At 43.5% G+C, this 20,000-nt stretch overlaps 2 protein-coding genes across 4 annotated transcripts in view; one reads left to right on the forward strand and one right to left on the reverse strand.

The window, feature by feature from the left end:
• COMMD2 (COMM domain containing 2) overlaps positions 1 to 2,389 on the forward strand; it is a 4,459-nt gene extending 2,070 nt beyond the window's left edge. Inside the window, exons 3-5 of the mRNA XM_085854265.1 lie at positions 1,157 to 1,239; positions 1,365 to 1,538; positions 1,746 to 2,389. Coding sequence (XP_085710391.1) covers positions 1,157 to 1,239; positions 1,365 to 1,538; positions 1,746 to 1,946 — 458 coding nt within the window. The 3' untranslated portion in view covers positions 1,947 to 2,389. The remainder of the gene's footprint in view (positions 1 to 1,156; positions 1,240 to 1,364; positions 1,539 to 1,745) is intronic.
• DAW1 (dynein assembly factor with WD repeats 1) overlaps positions 2,179 to 20,000 on the reverse strand; it is a 73,624-nt gene continuing 55,802 nt past the window's right edge. For 2 of the 3 annotated variants that reach the window (XM_085854263.1, XM_085854262.1), the window contains 2 exons: positions 13,300 to 13,462; positions 2,179 to 2,318 (listed from right to left, as the gene is read on the reverse strand). In XM_085854263.1, coding sequence (XP_085710389.1) covers positions 2,284 to 2,318; positions 13,300 to 13,462 — 198 coding nt within the window. In that variant the 3' untranslated portion in view covers positions 2,179 to 2,283. The remainder of the gene's footprint in view (positions 2,319 to 13,299; positions 13,463 to 20,000) is intronic. The other variant, XM_085854264.1, reaches the window with a different exon arrangement.

Raw genomic sequence — 20,000 nt, forward strand, 5'->3', positions numbered from 1 at the left:
CAATTCGTTGCCTGTCATTTCTTCCATTGGCCCAGTATGGTTCGGGCTTGAGAAGTAGTAAGGGCGTTAGGGCCGTAAATTGTCATTTGGTCCAACGTGGCTTTGGTAACTTCCGATCGGTTACACCGGACCCGAGTCGGTACATGCGACTTGGTTCGGGCAGAGTCGGCCGAGGGTGTGGCTTCCCCGGTAGCAAGACGGTGTGAGTACCTAGGTAAATTGGAATAGACAAGTGGACCCTACCTCATGCCATCAAAATATTGGCGACCACGGTCCTTTAAGTGACCCGTCGACTCCGGGGTGATGACCTTTTAATTCCGGGTGTTCGGTGGGAGATGGCCCTATTGCTCCGTCTAGCGGTCATTCCTCTCCACCGAACCCGGCACCACAACAATTCTTCCACCACTTGAGGTTTTGCTCTTCCCGTTCTTCCACGACCCTTGCTATCTGAAGTGTCCTCCCGATGGTGACCATCTGCTTTGATGGTTACGAACTGTCCATGTTAGCCTCAGCATGTCTTCTGCACATGCATCAGTTTTCAGATGTGTCACAAGAGAACCTTTTCGTAAAATAATTTCTGTGCTCCATGAGTTGCACAATTACCTTTTTCTAGTGATGATTTGATTTGTTGTCACAGCTTATTGATTTTATTATTTTTGTCATGCACTCCGTGCAGGACCAGGGCATTGGGAGATGTCGTCGTACTTTTCCATGCATTACAAGGACATCAGCAGACAATGTTAACCCTTTCTAAAATGTATCTCGCCACAATGAGACCCCAAGTCGACCTACTTCCAAATTTCCAGTTTTTCCTTCTTGAGAGTTTGCTCCTGTATCCATCTTTTGTGCTTCTTCCTCAATGCCTTATCCCTTTTTTGTCCGAGCCTCCCTCCATTTTCTCCCTCAACCCTGCTGCTTGTTTGTTAACCTCCACTCTGCTGTTCCCTTTGTTCTGTTACGTCCTGATCCGTGATATGTTCCAACTCCTCCACGAGCCATGGCTGTGTACCAAATAAATAATGGACGAATGAACACAGTAAATGAGACTTAAACCTGGAATCCCAGCATCAGGAGCTATTTGCTCAGATAGGATGGATGGGTCAGATGTTGAAGCCTGTTAAAGTAGAACCTTCTTGTGGTATCATATGGTGTGCAGAAAAACTCAGAGTGGATGTGGAGGAGGTGGAGAGAGCTGTGCATGCCCTCATGTACCTGTTTGGGGAGAGCGCCAAGCTGAAGGTGAGCTCATTATTACTTTTGACGAAATGGCATCTCAGCGGTACACAAGCTTGTCTTTTGGAGTGTTTTATTCAGAATAAGATTGTCTCGGCATATTCCTGCTTCTCCATTTGCACATGATGCAGCTGAATGAGAGTGAGATGCAGGAGTCGTTGCATTCCCTGAGCCTGCCGCCCGCTTTTACCGCTCACCTCGTCTCACTGGCCATGAGCCAGCAGACTTCCCTGTGTTCCACCCTTGCTTACCTGGCACCGGCGCTGCCACGTTACGCTGATCTTGAGTGGAGGTTGGATGTTCAGGTGAATTTTGAAAATAACATTGCTCTTGTAATCATCAATGTGATTCTCTGCCATCTTCAAAAGTGCATTATCTCTGTAGTTGTCCATTTCTGTCAACCCTAAAATGAGCTGTTCCTTCGTTGCTAACATCATCGTTTTGACAAGATGTACTTGGCTTTTTTCTCTGCAGTGAAGAAAGCTTGTCTTTTCATTTTCTGCAATCCCCAGCTTGCAAGTCGAGCCCTTGTAAAACAGGTGCAACCAAACGTGCTACTGCGTTTGAAAATGCAGGATGCTGGAGGAGAAACCCACGGTGCCCTCCTTCAAGCCGACGTGGCTTCGCTGCGGCACGCCATCTCCTCGCTTGAGGAGGCATTGGCAGAAAGCCGTGCTCGTCACGTCCGCCGTATTGCACGGCACATCAAGTAGCACTGTCCAAAAATGGCAAGTTGTCACTTACTGTGGAGGTGGATTCCCTTGGAGGACTTTTCAATCTGATCTTAAGAGTCCACAGTCCCATGAGTTATTATGGCCATGTACAAATCAGACGTAATTACATGATTATTGATTTGTTTTGTGTAGACTGCTTTGTGCCATTGCCTCATTTTGAGGCCCCTTATAGTGTCTTTTCTGGAAAAATGAAGCACAACAAGAGCAGCTCTTTCTTGTATAAAACTTTTAATTTGAGTAGGAAGTTCTGACAGGGAAAGCCAATAAGCTGAGGAATAATTAATCTTTCCAGTTGGTGCAGATCCCTCGGCCGTTGTCAGTGCCAAATTCGACAAGTGTTGTCTTTGCTTGCTGTAAAACAATGTGGAACATTGTCATAAACGATGCATTATTTAATGTGTTACAATAAAGTCAGATTACTACATAGTGTTCCGATTCATACTCATGTCCGTTTCCGGTACATTCTTCCTCGTCTTATGTGCAAATGCTTTAATTTTGGGTACTCGCAAATAACCCGTCTGTTAATTCCCCCACCTTTGATTCATACCTTGTAATATAAGTTGTGCTAAATGATGGACAATTACATAGAGAATCGATCCCTGGGACCAATTTACATTTTCCATTTAAAACCGACTCGTGCACCCCACAACCATCAGATTTCAACTCATTCTGTCAAACGGTGTAGGAGTGCGTGGTCTCATGCACGCACACATACATTCTCAAATCATACTACGATACATAGTGTCGGGTTAATAAATAGCTCCTAGGAGTTAATAAGTGCCTAATATAGCATAGTTATTTTATTATTAAGTGTTTAGGATAAGCCTTGCAGTAATTCAATGTGATATCAGATATGCGTCGCTATTTTGTATAGTTAGAGATGAAAATCTCCTTTTGTGTGTCAATTATGAACCCATTTGACCCTTTTTTGATTTTCTACCCTCCATCGGTTTAAAATGCGATTTATTTATTTTAGTGTCTGGCTCAGCCTTCATCTCTCAGTTTAGGCGGGAAAAGGCACCTTCACTATTCGAACCAGGCTGCAGCACCAGCACGTCAAGGTGAGGAGTCGTGGAAGGGTCGCCCCGCCCCCAGACCCCTCGACCAATATGGGAGGGGCACGGAGCATCATCAATGATGTGCGAGCCTGAGGTAATAAAAGGGCACGGCGTCGAGATGATGCCGCCACGTAGCAGATGCTGAAACCGATTGCCACAAGAGGGTGTGCAAATCTGCAGAGCTGCTGAGAGATGCCATGCCTCCACCGAGCCAGCCACGCCTCCCCTCTCGACTGCCACATTGTGTGCAGATATACCTTGGCTGCCAAGCTGCTCTAGTTTCTGCTTTATCCCGTCGGACACGGCCAGGGTATTTTCTGTCTTGTGATTTCCCCATGCCTCTCCTGTGGTGTGAGTCTGAAGGCCTAAGGCATAAATAATTAAGGCTCCACTCAGGGGCATATATGATCGGTTTGAGGATAAGGGGTTAATTTGTCAACTGCCATTCTTTTTAGTTTTTGCTTGTTACCCACCCCCAAACCATTCCTTCCAATACATTATTAAAAAAAACACTTGGTTCATGGTTGTCCTGGTAACTATGAAATCCCGTTAAGGTTGAATGGTTGCAACTGAAGATTGCCTCACGTGACCCAGCCTTATTACTGTTATGGGGCCACCTATCACTGGAATATCAAAGTAAACCCTTTGTTCCGATTGTGTAATCCCGGGCAACCTATTGTGTTCCAATTCCATTATCGTGGTATTTGTTAACTTGACGCCTTAAGGATTCTAAAAACTATGTTTGCATAAGTACTCGGGTGGGGGGGGGGGGGTGCGCGGGGGGCATATTTAGCTGCCCTCCTATTCCTTCTGCTTTTGCTGATCCAAATTCACCAAACACCTCCACAATGTTCTTCAACCTTTCCTTTTCCGAATCTTATTGAATCTTTATCAAAAATAAAAAGTCTCTTAAAATGTTTAAACTTCCTCATTTACACGTGTGGTTCTCGGTATTGTATCATAACTCACTACTCTTTTTCTTCTTCAAAAGACTTAAATTCGACCTTTCCTTCATCCCTCATCTAAAAAGTCCCACTGTTACGTTTTTTTCCTCCATTCTCTTAATTCTCCTTTATTGCATCCCTCACGTAATGTCTTTAATGGCATCTTTGACTTAAAAAAAATTTAAATCCCAATTTGCAACGATGTTCGTGGTCCATCAATCGTCCTGTTTTTTCCAACTTCAGTGCCAATTCACCCTACCTACTTAAATCTACCTCCACCTCACCCCTCACCTGTTATCCCCTCTCCTTAACCCCCACCTCTTCTTGCCCCTCATCCTACCTCCGCTCTTGGCACCTCTTCAGTATCAGCTCCTTGTCTGTTGTCCCAAATTGTGTGGTGTTCTAGCATCTGTGGAATCCATTCTAACCTAACAGATATCTCACTCTCTCTCAATCAGTACACTCCTCATCACCACAAACATGCTCCTTCCTTCCTCTCAGCACACCAACCCCTCAAATCATGTATCTCCCCCTGCCCACTCCCTTCTTCAACATACCTCAACCAAGTCTCATCCTTCCCCTCTCTCCTCCTGCACCTTGGCCGTGCCTGCTCTCATCTCCCCTCCCTCTGAAAGCAACCTTCACACTATTCCCCCAATAAACTTCCCTCTCATCTTTCTCAAAGATTCCCCCTTCAATTCTCCCCTTTCACCCTTCTACCTCCAATCTTCCCAAAGTTTCCTCTCCTCACATCCACAAAGCTGCCTCCTTTCCCCACCCTCTCTCTTCCATCTCGTCACTCTTCAACTGCCCTCTGCTCCCTCTCTTATTACTCCCCACTGTCTCAACCCATCACCAACGAACCTTTTCTCCTCCTCATCCAGCCCTCTCTCCAAGCTCTTCTGCAATCCCCCACACTCTTTGAACAACTCACCTTACCTCCCACCCTCCTCCTTAATCGTACACCCCTCCCCTCCTCTCCCCTGCACCCAAAAACCTCCTCCCTCCCTCTTCCTTAACAGTTTGGACCTCAAACATCCGGGGCCTTCGCTCAATCCTGACAGATCTTTTCCTACAGGTTGCCACTGACAAACCAGACATAATCTGCTGAACAGAAACTTTCCTCCTTCAACACGTCTCTGCCTCCCTCATATCTCTCCCTGGTTATTCCCTCCTCCGGCATGACAGACCTGAGCCTCGTCCTGGCGGCGGAGTTGCTCTCTTCAACAAAGACTATTTCTCACTCACCATGCACTGCCCTCTCTCCTCCACACCCCCAGAAATACCTCTGGCTATGGCTTCCCCTCCACTCCCACCTCATGTTTGTATGTGTGTTGTACTGTCCACCAAACAGTGATGACTCCATTTATATCTTGCTTTCCGAAAACATGGACCAACTTCTGTCCTCTCATTCCAACTTTGTTTTCCTCATATATGGTGACTGCAGCTGTCATCATGCCAGTTGGCTGGGTGTGAGTACCTCTTTCACCTGCCATGGCACTTCAGCAAAAGACGTTCGTGACTCATTGGGACTGATACAATCTGTCAACTACCCAACCCGGATCTCAACCAACAGTACTCCACCTCTTCTGGATCTGATTTTGACCAATTTCCCTGAAAATATCTGTTCTTCCTCCACTCCAATCAGTTCATCTGACCACATGCTTGTCAAAGTAGACATCTCTCTCGCTGTTATTTGAGAACCACCTCAGCGCTGTCGAGTCTGGCATTTCACTCAGGCTGACTGGCAAGGTTTTCAAGCAGCCATCAAACTTCTCGACTGGTCTCTACTTCTCCGACATCAACTCGTCCTGGGAATTCTTTCAAAGAAATTTGCTCTCTCTCACGCACAGATTTATCCAATCTCATCTTCAGTTGTCCTACCCTTCCTCCTGCCAAATGTACACTGAAACTTGTGGCGAAGCAGTTGTCCTGAAACAATTTGCCTTTGCCTCATTTAAGGCAAATCCAACTGAAGGCAATCTCAGTTCCTTCCACTAAGCTCGGAACAAGTGTGTGGCTTCCCTGAGGAGAGCCAAGAAAGAACATCTTTCAGATCTCAAATATGAACTCTCAAACCTGTCTCCTTCCTCCAAATCCTGATGGCATCTAATCAAATCTGTTTCTGGTGTATGTTCCCCCTCTATCCCCTCCCTTACCTCAAATGTCCGCACTGCTGACACCGCACGTGAAAAGGCTTAATCCCTAAACTCCATGTTTGCATCTAAATCTTGTGTCCAAAACCCATCACTTTCTGTACCCATCTTACCCAGTCGCACCCAGCTGTCCCTGGACTCGGTGTCCTTTTCTCCTGACAAGGTGGAGAGCTTGCTGTCAAACCTCGAGTCAGATGCTGCAATCAGTCCAGACGGCATCAGCCCACGTATCCCCAAAACCTGCTCTGCTACTCTTGCTTAACGTCTCTCTGTTCTATTCACCCTCTCATTTGCTCAAGGTCATCTGCCATCTGCTTGGAAATCAGCAAACATTACCGCTCTGCATGAAAAAGGTGCAAAACAAATCCCTGCAACTGCAGCCCAATCATCAGCAAGGTTATGGAATCCATCATCGCTTCAGACATTAAAATCCTTCCTCTTCTCCAATGGCTTGATTTCCAATCAATTTGGATTCAGACCAGGTCACTCTTCCCTGGATATGCTGCTTCTACTCTCCCAACAATGGATGGAGATCCTCAATGCCAGAAATAAAATCAGAGCCACCTCCCTCGACATATCGCATGCTTTCGATACGGTCTGGAACCCTGCCCTGCTCACTAAACTCTCTTCCTATGGTATCCAAGGACATCTCCACTCATGGCTCGCAGACTTCCTCTCCTGTCGCAGTCAACATGTGGCCCTTAATGGAGTTCTCTCATCCCCTCTTCCTGTCCAGGCTGGAGTTCTTCAAGGCAGTGTTCTGGGCCCTGTTCTCTTTCTGGTTTTCATCAATGATCTCTCTGACTCTGGAAAATCCTCTTTATCTCTTTCCTGATGACTCCACCCTCTGCCGTACCATCCATCCCTCAGATCGGCAAGCAGCAGCCTCTTCACTCTCTGCACATCTGGATAAAATCACAAGCTGGTCTAACAGGTGGAACATGACCTTCAACCCCGAAGAATCTCACACTATCACTATGTCTCTCCAAAAGGACTGTCGGGACCCCCCCCCCCCCCATTCCTGAGAGCCACATTTCGAGCTTGGCCTCCAGAGCCAGTCGCCGACTGGGCATCCTTCGTCATGCAAAGTCCTTCCTCGGCCCACCTGAGCTCCGAACCACATACAAAGCTTTTGGCCGCAGCCTGATGGAATACTGCTCTTCCCTCTGGGCTGGTGCTCCTGCCTCTCAGCTTTCTTGGCTTCACACTCTGGAAACCAAGGTATTGAGGATCATTGGTGTCTTCCGCGATGAGGCTGTCTTTGGGTCTTTCACTCTCTCACCACAGACAGGTCGGTGGTCTTTCTGTCTTCTACCGTCTCCTCTCCAGCCTTGCCCTCCCCCACCCCTGCTCTGTATGAGATTTGACCCCCCCTCTCCCATATTTCTGCAGGGCGCTCAAGGTCCGCCAGCAACCGCCTTCTGGTAAAACTACCAAAATCAAGAATCGCTTCTCACCTTCACTCTTTCATTCCTCTTTTTTTTTTTCCCCACCTTTGTAACAAACTCCCACACTCTCTTCAATCCCACTCTTTCCTTCAGATCTTCAAAACAGCTGTTCATCACCATCTCTTATCTTCCCCTATCCAAAACCACAGACTTTTCTACCCCTGCTAATCCAGCCCAAACCCACCTTCTTTGAATTCCTTGCTTTCCTTCCTGAAACTCCCTGTAGTGTCCATCTTGTTTACCCTGTGTACCCCACCCCATCCCTCTCCCTTCCACAGATCTCCTCATGTCTCTATTCCACACTGTTTTTTCCTTCTCTCTCCTGCCAATCTTGTCTCCTTATCCCCTTGTTGTACATTCTGTGTGTTAGCTCTCATACGAGCCTCGACAGTGTATCCAAAAAAAAAAAAATACAACATCTAGTGGATACACAACAGTTAATGGTGCCAAAATGAATCGTGCCAAAAGGCAGGGAAAGGTTATGACATTGTGTGAAGAAATCGAGTTGTTAGATATGTCAGCAATAAGTGAAAGTCTGCATTTATGGGCCACCACTACCGGATCAATGAATCGACTGTGTGTAAATGTGAGTCAAATATCTATGCAAAGGTTCCTGCGAGCAAAGTGCAAAAGGCTCATTCCAATCCTGTGATCCTCATATTGAAAGGAAGGAAAAAGCAATTACCTAATGTGTTTGGATCAGGGACCAAATCGTAAAAAGATCGCTTTGAGTGGACTAGTGTACGGGAGAACCCATTGTGGATTTTCCAACTTTTTCATGCACCCTAACCGAAGGCAACAGTTCAACCTCGGCTCATGGAACGAATCGAGGCAAAGGGATTTATCCTGAAGCAGGATTTTAATGGCGAAGAGATGGGATTATTTTGGAAGAGGATGCCATCTCGTACCTTCCTGTCCAAGCAGGGGAAGATCTGCTCTGGATCAAGGTGGCTAAGGATCGTTTTACTCTTCCATGTTGCAATGCAACAGGCGACTTCGTCATGCTCCGAATGATACAACAGCGGCCGCAAGTTATACATCCACATCTTTCAAACCTCCACCCTTCCCCCGAAGCAGCATCATCATCTCCAAGCTAAGTCTTTAGCCTGGTGTTGGCTTAGCAGTTAGGGAGGTTGCTTGGGATCCTAGGTTCCTGAGTTCGAGCCCCATTGGCTGCTGAATTAACACCAGGGGGTTGCCGCAGCCTGTCATCCTTCCGAGGTCAGCGAAATGAGTATCAGTGAAATATCTGCGCCCCAAACCAATGATGCAACCAGCAGCCAAAAGGCTGCACACGAAGGGAAGGGGGTATTGATCTGGTATTGGTGTGGCGCAAGCATGATGGGCCGATTGGCCTCCTCCTGTGTATAATTTCCTTGTAATCCTTGAATTTTCTATTTATGGCAGCATACAGAACAAACGACAACATCATATATACCCTCAACCACCTCGCTGTTTTGAAATAAATTTAAAACTTAAAAGTCTTGTTTTTGTTTGTTTTACACTGTATTTATTGTACTTATGTTTATTTCAATGTTAGCATGATATAAATATATATATACTCCACTGGTCAAAAGTTTTAGAAAATCCCCATTTTTCCAGTTTTTCCTGAAATTTAAGCAGTTTAATGTTTCAATGTACTCTGAAATGAAAGCATAGAACAAATAAACAATTGCAGATGAAAAAGAAATCGATGGAATCGTTTTGTTGAACAAAATTTAATCTAAAATTTTTGACTCATCAAAGTAGCCACCTTTTGTAAATATAACAGCCGAACATATTTGTGGCATTCTTTCTGCAAAGGAAATCAAATATTGTTTGGAAAGTTCTTCCCAACACTATTGCAGAAGTTCCCAAAAATGTGTTGCACTTGGAGGTTGCTTTGCTTTGCTTTCACCCTTCTGTCCAGTTCATCCCAAACCAGCTTGATGTGGTTTAAGTCTGGAGACTGTGCTGGCCATTCCATGATTTGAAGCCTACTGTCTTGTTCTTTTCTTCGAAGGTAGTTCTGACATAACCTGGAGGTAGGTTTTGGGTCGTTATCTTGCTGTAGGATGAACCCCTGACCAACTCTCCGTAGAGGGTATTGCATGGTGCTGCAAAATGCTATGGTAGCCATTTTGGTTCAGGGTGACAGTCACTCTGTGCAAGTCGTTGACTGGATCCAGCAAAAGAGCCCCAGATCATCATGCTTCCTTCTCCATGTTTGACAGTTGGTGTCACACACTGAGGAACCATCCTTTCGCCTTCTCGACGGCATACAAAAACCCTGCGTGATTAACCGAAGATTTCAAATTTTGATTCATCGGTCCATAAGACCTTCTTCCAGTTTTCATTAGTCCAGTGGCGGTGCTTCATGGCCCAGGCAAGCCTCTTTTTATTTTGCCATCTTAGCAATGGCTTTCTTATTGCCACTCGACCTGTCAAACCTGCAGCTCAAAGTCTTCTCTTCACAGTTGAAACTGAGACTTCCTTACTGAGACCAGTGTTGATCTGTGCTTCAAGCTGCTGTCCTGTAAGTCGCCTATCACGCAAGCTGTTGACTCTCAGAAACTTGTCTTCTGATTGTGTTGTGGCTTTGGGTCTGCCAGTCCTCTTCCTGTCAGTTTCCTCCAGTTTCCAAGTGCCTTTTGATGGTGTAGGAAACTGTACTCACTGACACCTTGGCTTCTTTGCAATTTCTCTCAAGGAAAGACCTACACTTTTCAGCATTGTAATGATCTGTCTGTCTTCCTTTGTTAATTGTCTTTTTCTCGCCATTATGATAGCAATATACCACTTTCTGCAGTGCAATATTGTCCAAATAATTATTCAGAGGGTATAGAAACACAGTCTGTTCCAACACTGCTTTTATACAGACAGAGGGTTTGGAACTAATCAACAAAAGTTGGGACACTTGTAGGAATTATTTACATCAACTTTCAAGGCTTAATTTACTTTCATTGTTACAGAATAGCTGCAGTTGTTAACTCATTACTTGTTCCCTGGAAAGGGCCTTATTTAACAACTCTGAAATTTACATTATTTTTCAATTTTTGGTAACCTAAACTTTTTTTTAACCTCTGGCAGTTTACTGCTTAGCTTTGTACCATTTCATGTTATTCACTGGACTTGAACTGCTTAAATTTCAGTAAAAACTGAAAAATGGGGGTGTTCTAAAACTTTTTACTGGTGGAGTGTGTGTGTATATGTATATATATATATGTATATATATATATATATATATATATATATATATATATATATATATATATATATATATATATATATATATATATATATATATATATATATATATATATCTCTTCTTCTTCTTCTTCTTCTTTCGGCTGCTCCCGTAAGGGGTCGCCACAGCGGATCATCCGTATGATCCGCATAGTGATTTGGCACGTTTTTTTTTTTTTGTTTTTTTTACACCGGATGCCCTTCCTGACGCAACCCTGGTCGCCTCTTACGACACAGGGATATGGTACACCTATTTTAACCGGGGTATACACCGGCCCAGTACACTGGTACTCACTTCGCCGACCTCGGAAGGATGACAGGCTGAGTCAACCCCCTGGTGTATTAATTCAGTGGCCCAACGGGGCTTGAACTCAGGACCTTTTGGATCCCAAGCCGCTGCCCTAACCACTGTGCCAACACCAGGCTATCTTTTTTGAAGATATCTTTGCAGACTCGGCATGCTTCTGAAGGTGGTCTTTGATTCATTTCAAGACGTCAGACTTGCATACTTCTTCCACAGACTGGGGTTGGCAGAAGTGTGACGAGGGTTTTGTGCCACTTCAGAAATCAATAGCTCCAGCTCCTGAAAAGATGTTACGTGTCATTCGGTGCAACTGCCAGGCTGAATGTAGCACCATGAGATGCAAATGCAAGAAGCACAACATTGAGTGCACCCAAGCTTGTGGAAACTGCAGGGGCTCTGGCTGCACAAACACTCCATGTGACAATGATGAGGACGATGACGACATTGTCGAGTTCTAACTTTAATACGCTTGATTTTTCTCAACATGTATAGTCAGTTTATAATGGTTGTAGTTTCTGAGTTTAATGCGAATTTTCATTTTCATTTCGAAACCTTCGTCAGGCAGATGTGATTGCCCCGAGTGGAATTGTGAATTTTGTCATGTTTCAATGATTTACATAATTATATTGTATTGCCATAGACTTGATTTCATCTTGTGTCTTCAACATTTCTTTTTTTTTGGTCCAGGAGCCAAAATCAGTATCAGGTAAATTTTTTTTTTTTCAGGACAAAAAATTGACATTTTTGGAAAAAAAAGCTATAACTTTTTATTTTACCCTCAATACTTTTCACTTTTTTATAATTATTCTTGTATATCAATAAACTGACCATAACTAGAAACAATTAGAATCCAGAAAAACATATTTACATATTAAAATATAAATCTTTACAATTTTCTCATTTTCCCCGAAGCCGGGTGGCGGCCATATTGGATTTCCATGATTTCAGGACTTTCCCCCCAGAGGACCCCTTAGGACTTTTTTCTGTCACTGATGACATATCCAAGAATCAAAATCTGTTGAGTTTGCTTTTGTTGCAATTTGTGGGAGGTCATCCGACATTTTGACTGTACTATGATCAAAAATGCCTTGGTTTCCACAGCGTGAAGCCGAGAAAGGTGGGAGGCAGGAGCACCAGCCCAGAGGGGAGAGCAGTATTCCATCAGTTTGCGGCCAAAAGCTTTGTATGTGGTCAGGAGCTCAGGTGGGCCGAGGAAGGACTTTGCACGACGGAGGATTCCCAGTCGGCGACTGGCTTTGGAGGCCAGGTTGGAAATGTGGCTTTTCCAGAAAAGATCACGCAGATAGTGAGACCCAGAAGATTGAATGAAAGGACTTCTTCCATAGGATTGTTGAGAAAGTAGATCGGGGGGAGGGTCCAAACGGTCCTTTCGGAGAGACATAGTGAGAGTGTGAGATTTGTCCGGATTGAAAGACATGTTCCACGTGTTCGACCAGTTTGTGATTTTATCCAGATCTGCAGTGAGCGAAGAAGCTGCTGTTTGCCGGTCTGAGGGATGACAGATGGAACGGCAGAGGGTGGAGTCATCAGCAAAGAGATAAAGAGGATTTTCCAGAGAGTCGGAGAGATCATTGATGAAAACCAGAAAAAGAACAGGGCTCAGAACGCTGCCTTGAGGAACTCCAGCCTGAGCAGGAAGAGGGGATGAAAGAACCCATTTAAGGCCACACGTTGACTGCAACAGGAGAGGAAGTCTGCGAGCCATGAGTGGAGATGGCCTTGGATACCATTAGAAGAGAGTTTTTAGTGAGCAGGGCAGGGTGCCAGACCGTGTCAAAAGCACGCGGTATGTCCAGGGATATGGCTCTGATTTAATGTCCGGCATTGATGACCTCCATCCATTGTTGGGAGAGCAGAAGCAGCATATCCAGGGTAGAGTGACCTGGTCTGAAACCAAATTGATGATTGGAAATCAAGCCATTGGAGAAGAGGAAGGATTTAATGTCTGAATCGATGATGGATTCCATAACCTTGCTGATAATTGGGAGAAGGCTGATTGGTCTGTCATTACAGGGATCTATTTTAGCACCTTTTTTATGCAGGGCCGTTTAAGTTCTAAAGACTGTTAAAGTTCTGTACATTGTGGGGTTCTATTTCAGATAATGATTCCAGTAATGACCAATTTGTTATGGAGAGACATAACATGACATTCCGTGCACACAAGTAAGGTGCTGACCTGTGAATATTGTGTCACCAGTATAATTGAATGCACAGCAGAAAACTTCATCAGAATGTCCATCCAGGATCTGCAGACAGGTTCCAGTCATAACGTCCCAGAGCCTGGCTGTGTGGTCAGCGCTGGCGGTAAGGATGCGGGAGCCTTGGGGGCTGAAGCACAGCTATGGGTGGAAGAGATTGGAGAGGGCGGGGGGGCAGGGAAAGTAAGTTAGAAAAGTATATAGAAGCTGTGTGAGTTTAAGTAGATGTGTTCTTGTCATCCTGGAGGCCTTAGCAGATCAAGCATTGACAAAGAAACAAGATACTTAATGTAAAGAACTTACTTGTCCTCTTCATCCCAATGGCACAATCAAAATAAAGACCCATTACTGCACCGTAGTCCCGAGAAGAAAGCCAGATATCTCTCTATCTCTCTATCTCTCTCTCTCTCTCTCTCTCTCTCTCTCTCTCTCTCTCTCTCTCTCTCTCTCTCTCTCTCTCTCTCTCTCTCTCTCTCTCTCTCTCTCTCTGCACAGCTGTTGCTCGCTTGGCACGTGCGTGCAATCGCGAAGACCTGTTGCTCAGTTCCTGGCGGTACGCGCGGAGCCTGTGTTGCTTTCTCCTTTCCCTCTTCTCATCGTCTAAATGTTTTAGTTTTCGTTTTCTCTTGACCCCCTTTCTCCTTGTTTTCTCTTTTCCATTGAGCGAGAGAGAGAAAGAGAGCGCGCACGGTAGGTGGAGTTTGGGTCTCTCAGAACCCCTCGCGATTTTGAGGCCTGGTTTCCATCCGACGTGTTTTGTTAGTTTTTGCCATCGCTTTGGCTCCTTTAAATGATTCTTGGACCGCGTCCATATTATTATCATTAGTATTATTACTATTTTCCTCCATTCGCCAGCGTCGCTTGTGTATTGGTTTTTATTATTATTATTATTTTTTTTTTTTTTAAATACCCTGAGGCATTGAGTGTTATTGCGCCTAAATCATGGCGACCGTTGAGCTGTTAGAGTCTTTAAGTCGGAAAAATGGGTTTTCGTGTACGCCACCACTCGAAATCTCAGTTGAAAAAGTTGTTTTGTGTGTCGGAAAATTAATCGGCTTGCATAGTGTAATAGCTGCATCGAGAATGAATCAGCGTGTTGTTATCTTCGTCGCTAAAGAGGAAATGGTGGCGCAGCTTGTGGAGTCAGGACTGACTGTGGAGCCGGATATATTCCTCTTCATATCACCCCTCGATGTTCCATCGATGAAGGTACTCCTGTCAAATATTCCTCCCTTCATAAAAAACGAGCAGGTGAAAGCTGCTTTAGAACAGTATGGCACTGTTGTTTCAAAAATAACTTTCATTCCTGTTCGCTTTAAGGACCACAGTACAAAACATATTCTTTCCTTTCGACGTCAACTATTTATTATTCCGAAGCCAAACATTCGTGAGCTTGACGTGATGTTAAAAATTGAACATGAAAAGTTTACTTACCGCATCTTTGCCACATCTCAGACTTTAGTGTGTTACAAATGTGGACAGTATGGTCACATGAAAAATGAATGCCCAAGGGGCATTGAAAAAGAATCAAGTAAAGTTGAAAATGTAAAAGAACCTGAGGTCACTGGGGTGTCTACTGAGGCAGGGGAAAACTCTGAAAATCAAACGAATGGAAAAAATGAGTCTGGTTGGGTGACACGAGGAAAACGGAGGCACCAAAGTGCAGTTTTAGTCGAACCTTCTTCATACGCGGAAGCGGTCGCTGTGAAGAGGGTTTCACTCAATCGGAAAGAGAGTAACCAAAATCCTTCAGATGTTTATGCCTGCCCTCTCACATGTGATGACGAGGAGACTATGGAGCTTCAAAACAAACCATCAGTAGATGTCCCGGGCAGAGATGAAACTTGTTCTGGACATACAGTAGGTAGTCATACACTGAAGCAGGATGTTCATGCGGAGATTGTGTCTAACACCGAAGAACCAACTGTTGAAACCATAGTCGTGCCTAATACCTCAGAACCAGCAGTTCAGACTACAGTAGAGCCTAATAACTCAGAGCCATCTGTCCAAACTATAGTTGTGCCTAACACCACAGAACAATCTCACCAAACTGTAATTGCACCGAGTACCATAGAACTGCCTGTCACATCTACAGCCACACCCATTACCTCAGTGACTTTGATGCAGACACCTGAAAAGTTAGAAGGAAATCTGCTTCCTGAGGATTCCTTTTTCGTGAAACCATTTCCAATGTCTGCTATATCTGTAAAGAAAAAGGATGCTGAATTTGAACACGAGTCGTGTGATTCCGATGATACTTGTTCAATATCAGATTCTTCTGAGTTGGATGGTGCAGCTGGAGATTCACAAGACCACAAGGGCTTAAATGCCCCTGCTCCTGCGAAGGTGATCAAGTTCCTCCATAACACCTTTCGGAAAAAAATTAAACGAACCGATTTCTTTCCGGAACTCGATAAATTTATGCTTACCGCATCCCTTATTACTAAAAATCCGGCAGCCTATGGCGCCAATGAATCCCACGTACACAGATTGAGGAAATATGTAACTCTGGCAAGGAAAGAACTTCAGTAACCAGTACCCACCTATAAAATACTGAAATGGTTCTGTCTCTTGCTTGTTTAAACATAAATGGGGGCCGTGCCCCTATACGTAAAACACATGTTCGACTGTTACTTGATCAAAAGCATATTGATGTAGCTCTTCTTCAGGATGTGCGTTGTGGACCGACTTGTTCTGCAAAGTGGCAAACCACAATAAGGGGTTCTTGGTTTTTCAGTTCCTTTGATTGCTGCAGTGCAGGAGTTGCTTTCTGGTTTCGATCAAGTCTTTCATCGGACCAAATTGTTTTTCACGAATTCATGCAAGGTCATTTGGCTTTTGTCGTTTTTTCTTATGGAGGCTATAAAATCACACTATTAAATGCTTATGTCCCAAGTAATCCTGCAAAAAGAAACGAATATTTTTCCATTCTTGATGATTGTTTATCCCAGATTGATTTTAGTGGTCTCGTGTGCCTCGCTGGTGATTTTAATTGTACCTTGGAGCCAGCTCTGGACCGTAATGGCTCAGAACCTCACCCTGAGAGTGCAAAAGGGTTTGCGACCATTTTAGCAAAGTATAATTTGGTTGATGGTTGGAGATTGCAGCACCCCAAAGTTAAACAATATTCGTGGTGTCAAGCTTCCAATAACAGGGTATCGTTCGCTCGCTTAGATAGATTTTATGTTAATAATGATTTTCGGAACTTCATATTGTCTACGGCAATTTCTCCCTCTGGCTTTTCGGATCACCACCTAGTTTCTTTAAAATTAACTTTTCCCTATCGTCAACGTAGGAGTGCCTATTTGGGCTCTAAATGTTAGTCTTTTGGAAGACATTGTTTTTTGCAATGCTTTTAGGATCTTTTGGACTTCTCTTTATGGAAGGAAAAATACTTTTCATAGCAAGCTACAATGGTGGGATATTGTAAAAATCCACATCAAAATCTTTTGTCAGCAGTATAAACTTCACCACTCTCGGGATAGTCTTTCAAGGATAACGATTCTAGAAAAAGAGGTTTTAGAATTGCAAAGAAATCCTCGAGTTGAACAGAAATCAAGGATTACGTAAAGAATTTATAACTAAAAAAGAACTTCTTCACAGTCTTGTCAACGAAAGGGCTAAAGGGGCTTTAATGCGGCTTAAGATTAAAAATTTGAGTCTTTTTGACACTTCATCAAAGTTTTTCTTCTCTTTGGAGAGGAAAACTAAAGCTCAACAACAACTATTATCTGTACAATCACCTAAAGGAGAGATAGTAAGTGAACCTAAGATGATTAAAAGAATTGTAGTCGATTATTTTTCTTCTTTATTCTGTGCAAAAAAGATTGATTTGAATGTTGCAAAAGCCTTTATTGAACCTTTACCCAAGTTGTCTGAGTCACAGCGAGCCTCTTTGGAGAGTTCCATCACGCTGGAGGAGTTGGGTCTTGCTCTTTCCAGTATGGCGTCCGGGAAAGCTCCTGGTCTGGATGGAATCCCCTGTGAATTCTACAAAACCTTTTGGGACATTATCGGACCCGAACTTTTGGAAGTACTCAAGGAAAGTTTTCAAGTTGGGGAGCTCCCCCTAAGTTTCCGGCGAGCCGTTGTTTCCTTGTTACCAAAGAAGGGAGAAACCCAGTTACTCAGAAACTGGCGTCCTGTCTCCTTACTGAACACCGACTACAAGATTTTTTTCAAAGGTCCTTGCCTCTCGCTTAAAATTGGTAGTCCAATCTTTGGTGCATCCTGATCAAACCTGTTGTGTGCCTGGACGATCAATATATGACAATCTTGGCGCTGTTCGTGACATTGCTGATGTGTGTGATCTTCTGCATAAAAGTACTGGCTTAATCTTTGTTGATCAAGAGCATGCCTTTGATAGTATAGATCATAGTTATCTATTTGCTATCCTAAAGGGTTTTGGTTTTGGTCGTATTTTTGTATCATATATTCAGTTGTTGTATCACAATATTTCTAGTTTATTCAAAATAAATAATGAGTTGATTCCTCCCTTTACTGTTACCAGAGGAATAAGGCAAGGGTGTCCCTTATCCGGACTCCTTTATGTTCTTTCCATTGAACCCCTTTTAGTTAAATTGCGTGAGAAACTTGTGGGATTCTCTGTCGCTCCGGACATACCTGCTATAAAAGTTGTTGCTTATGCAGATGATATCTGCACTACAATTCAATGTCAAGAAGATGTATCTGAACTACTTAAAACTATGAATAATTTTACCCTTGCTTGCTCAGCCAGAGTAAACTGGACAAAGAGTTATGCCTCCTTTTTTGGATTAGCAATGCATTTTTCCTTCCCAACACTACCTGGCAATTTATCCTGGAAGAATAATAGTGTTTACCATTTGGGTGTACACCTTGATGATGCTCAAAGTATTCAGAAAAACTGGGATGGACTAACAGACAAAGTCTACTCCAGACTTCAGAGATGGAGGGGCCTTCTGTGCAAATTATCATATCATGGAAGAGTTTTAGTTATTAACAATTTGGTCTCTTCCATCTTGTGGCACAGGTTTATTGTCTTGCAGCCACCTGCATGGCTAATTAAAAATATTCAAAAACACTTAATCGATTTTTTCTGGGGTGGTATGCACTGGCTTCGACCAGGTGTGCTCAGCCTTTCTCGGAATGAGGGGGGTCAAGGGCTTGTTGACATCACCAGCAGGATCATGACTTTCCGCATTCTTTTTGTGAAAAAGTTGCTTTATAACCACATGCCTTGGGAGAGTTTGACCCTTTGTTTGCTAAAGCAAGCGGGCCGGCTAGGATATGGCCGTGAGCTTTTTTTGCTCGACCTCCTGAAGATCGACGTGTCACCACTTCCTCTGTATATGCAGAGTGTGATCAATGCTTGGCAAGCTTTATCACCGCAACGTGAGGTCACTTCCTTTACTGCCTCGATGTTCTTAAATGAACCAGTTTTCTACAATCCCTGTTTTACAGGAATCCCATCCTCTAGGGCTTTTGTGCAACATTTTGTGGGGTCCAATATACTTCTTGTGCACAATCTGCTGGATTTTTCAAAAGAAAGATGGAAATCTGGTCATGAAATCTCCACCATTACTGGGTTGAAATCAATTCGGATAATTGGTCAGCTTTTTTCTGCTATCTTAAAGGCATTAATGAGTTTTGGAGTGGGTTTCAGGAGTCTTTTTGATATTGTGGATTTGCCCAATCAATATGCCTTCCCTGTTTTGCTTTTGGACTGGGATGGGTTTTGCTTTTGGACTGGGTTCAGGGTGCCAGTACCTTTAAATTCCATTGAGAAGGGGAACCTGTATTCCTTTTGTATTCAGTATATTTTTGCTGATTCAGTTAAAAGTCCTTTCGGGATTCAATGGAAAGAACATTTGCCAACTTCGACCCCTCTTGTCCCTGCATGGAGAGGTTTATATACCCCCCCCCCCCAATTTCTAAACGTTCGGGCGACCTGCAATGGAGATTAGTGCATTGCATCCTCCCTTATTGCACAAGTTTTCCAATGAGATCCCGGAATTGTGCCCATTTTGTGAAAACAATGAAACGCTTTGTCATGCATATGTAGATTGCATAAGACTTGTCCCTCTTTTTCAGTTTTTGCATGATATTATTTTAAAGATGGGTCTTTCTTTTTCCGTGGTGAAATTTATTTATGGTTTCCCTATTTCCTCGAGTTTCAAATCTGAGACTGGTTTGGCCAGGTTTTTGGTTACTGAAGCAAAAATGGCAATTTATAAGACGAGGAAAAAGAAGGTGGAATCTGCGGATGCTTGTTCTTGTGTTTTATTAACCTTTAGAACTTTAGTTGTGTCTCGCATCCAGCTTGATTTCTTTTTCTGTTGCAAGTATGGGAGAATGCAGGATTTTGTTGACAAATGGTGTGTAAAAAATGTTCATTGCTCTGTTGTAAATGAATCACTTGAGTTTCCTTTCTCATTTAAAATGTATGAATCAACCTAAAATGTTTTTTAATAATTGGTTGTTCATCTGTTTTGGTAAAATATTTTTTTCTACCTTTATAAATACCCTCTTGTTTGTTAAAATATATTTTGTTTGCTTGCTGTGAAAAACAGTTAAGTGTTGTGCTGACGCCTTTGTCTCATTGGTGAGACACCTTTTTATACTTTTTTAATAAAAGAATACAAAAACTCTATATATATATATATATATATATATATATATATATATATATATATATATA

The sequence above is a fragment of the Eptatretus burgeri genome, chromosome 14 (assembly GCF_056783735.1).
Source record: "Eptatretus burgeri isolate ZD-2024b chromosome 14, Ebu_testis_v1, whole genome shotgun sequence".
Classification (NCBI taxonomy): domain Eukaryota; kingdom Metazoa; phylum Chordata; class Myxini; order Myxiniformes; family Myxinidae; genus Eptatretus; species Eptatretus burgeri.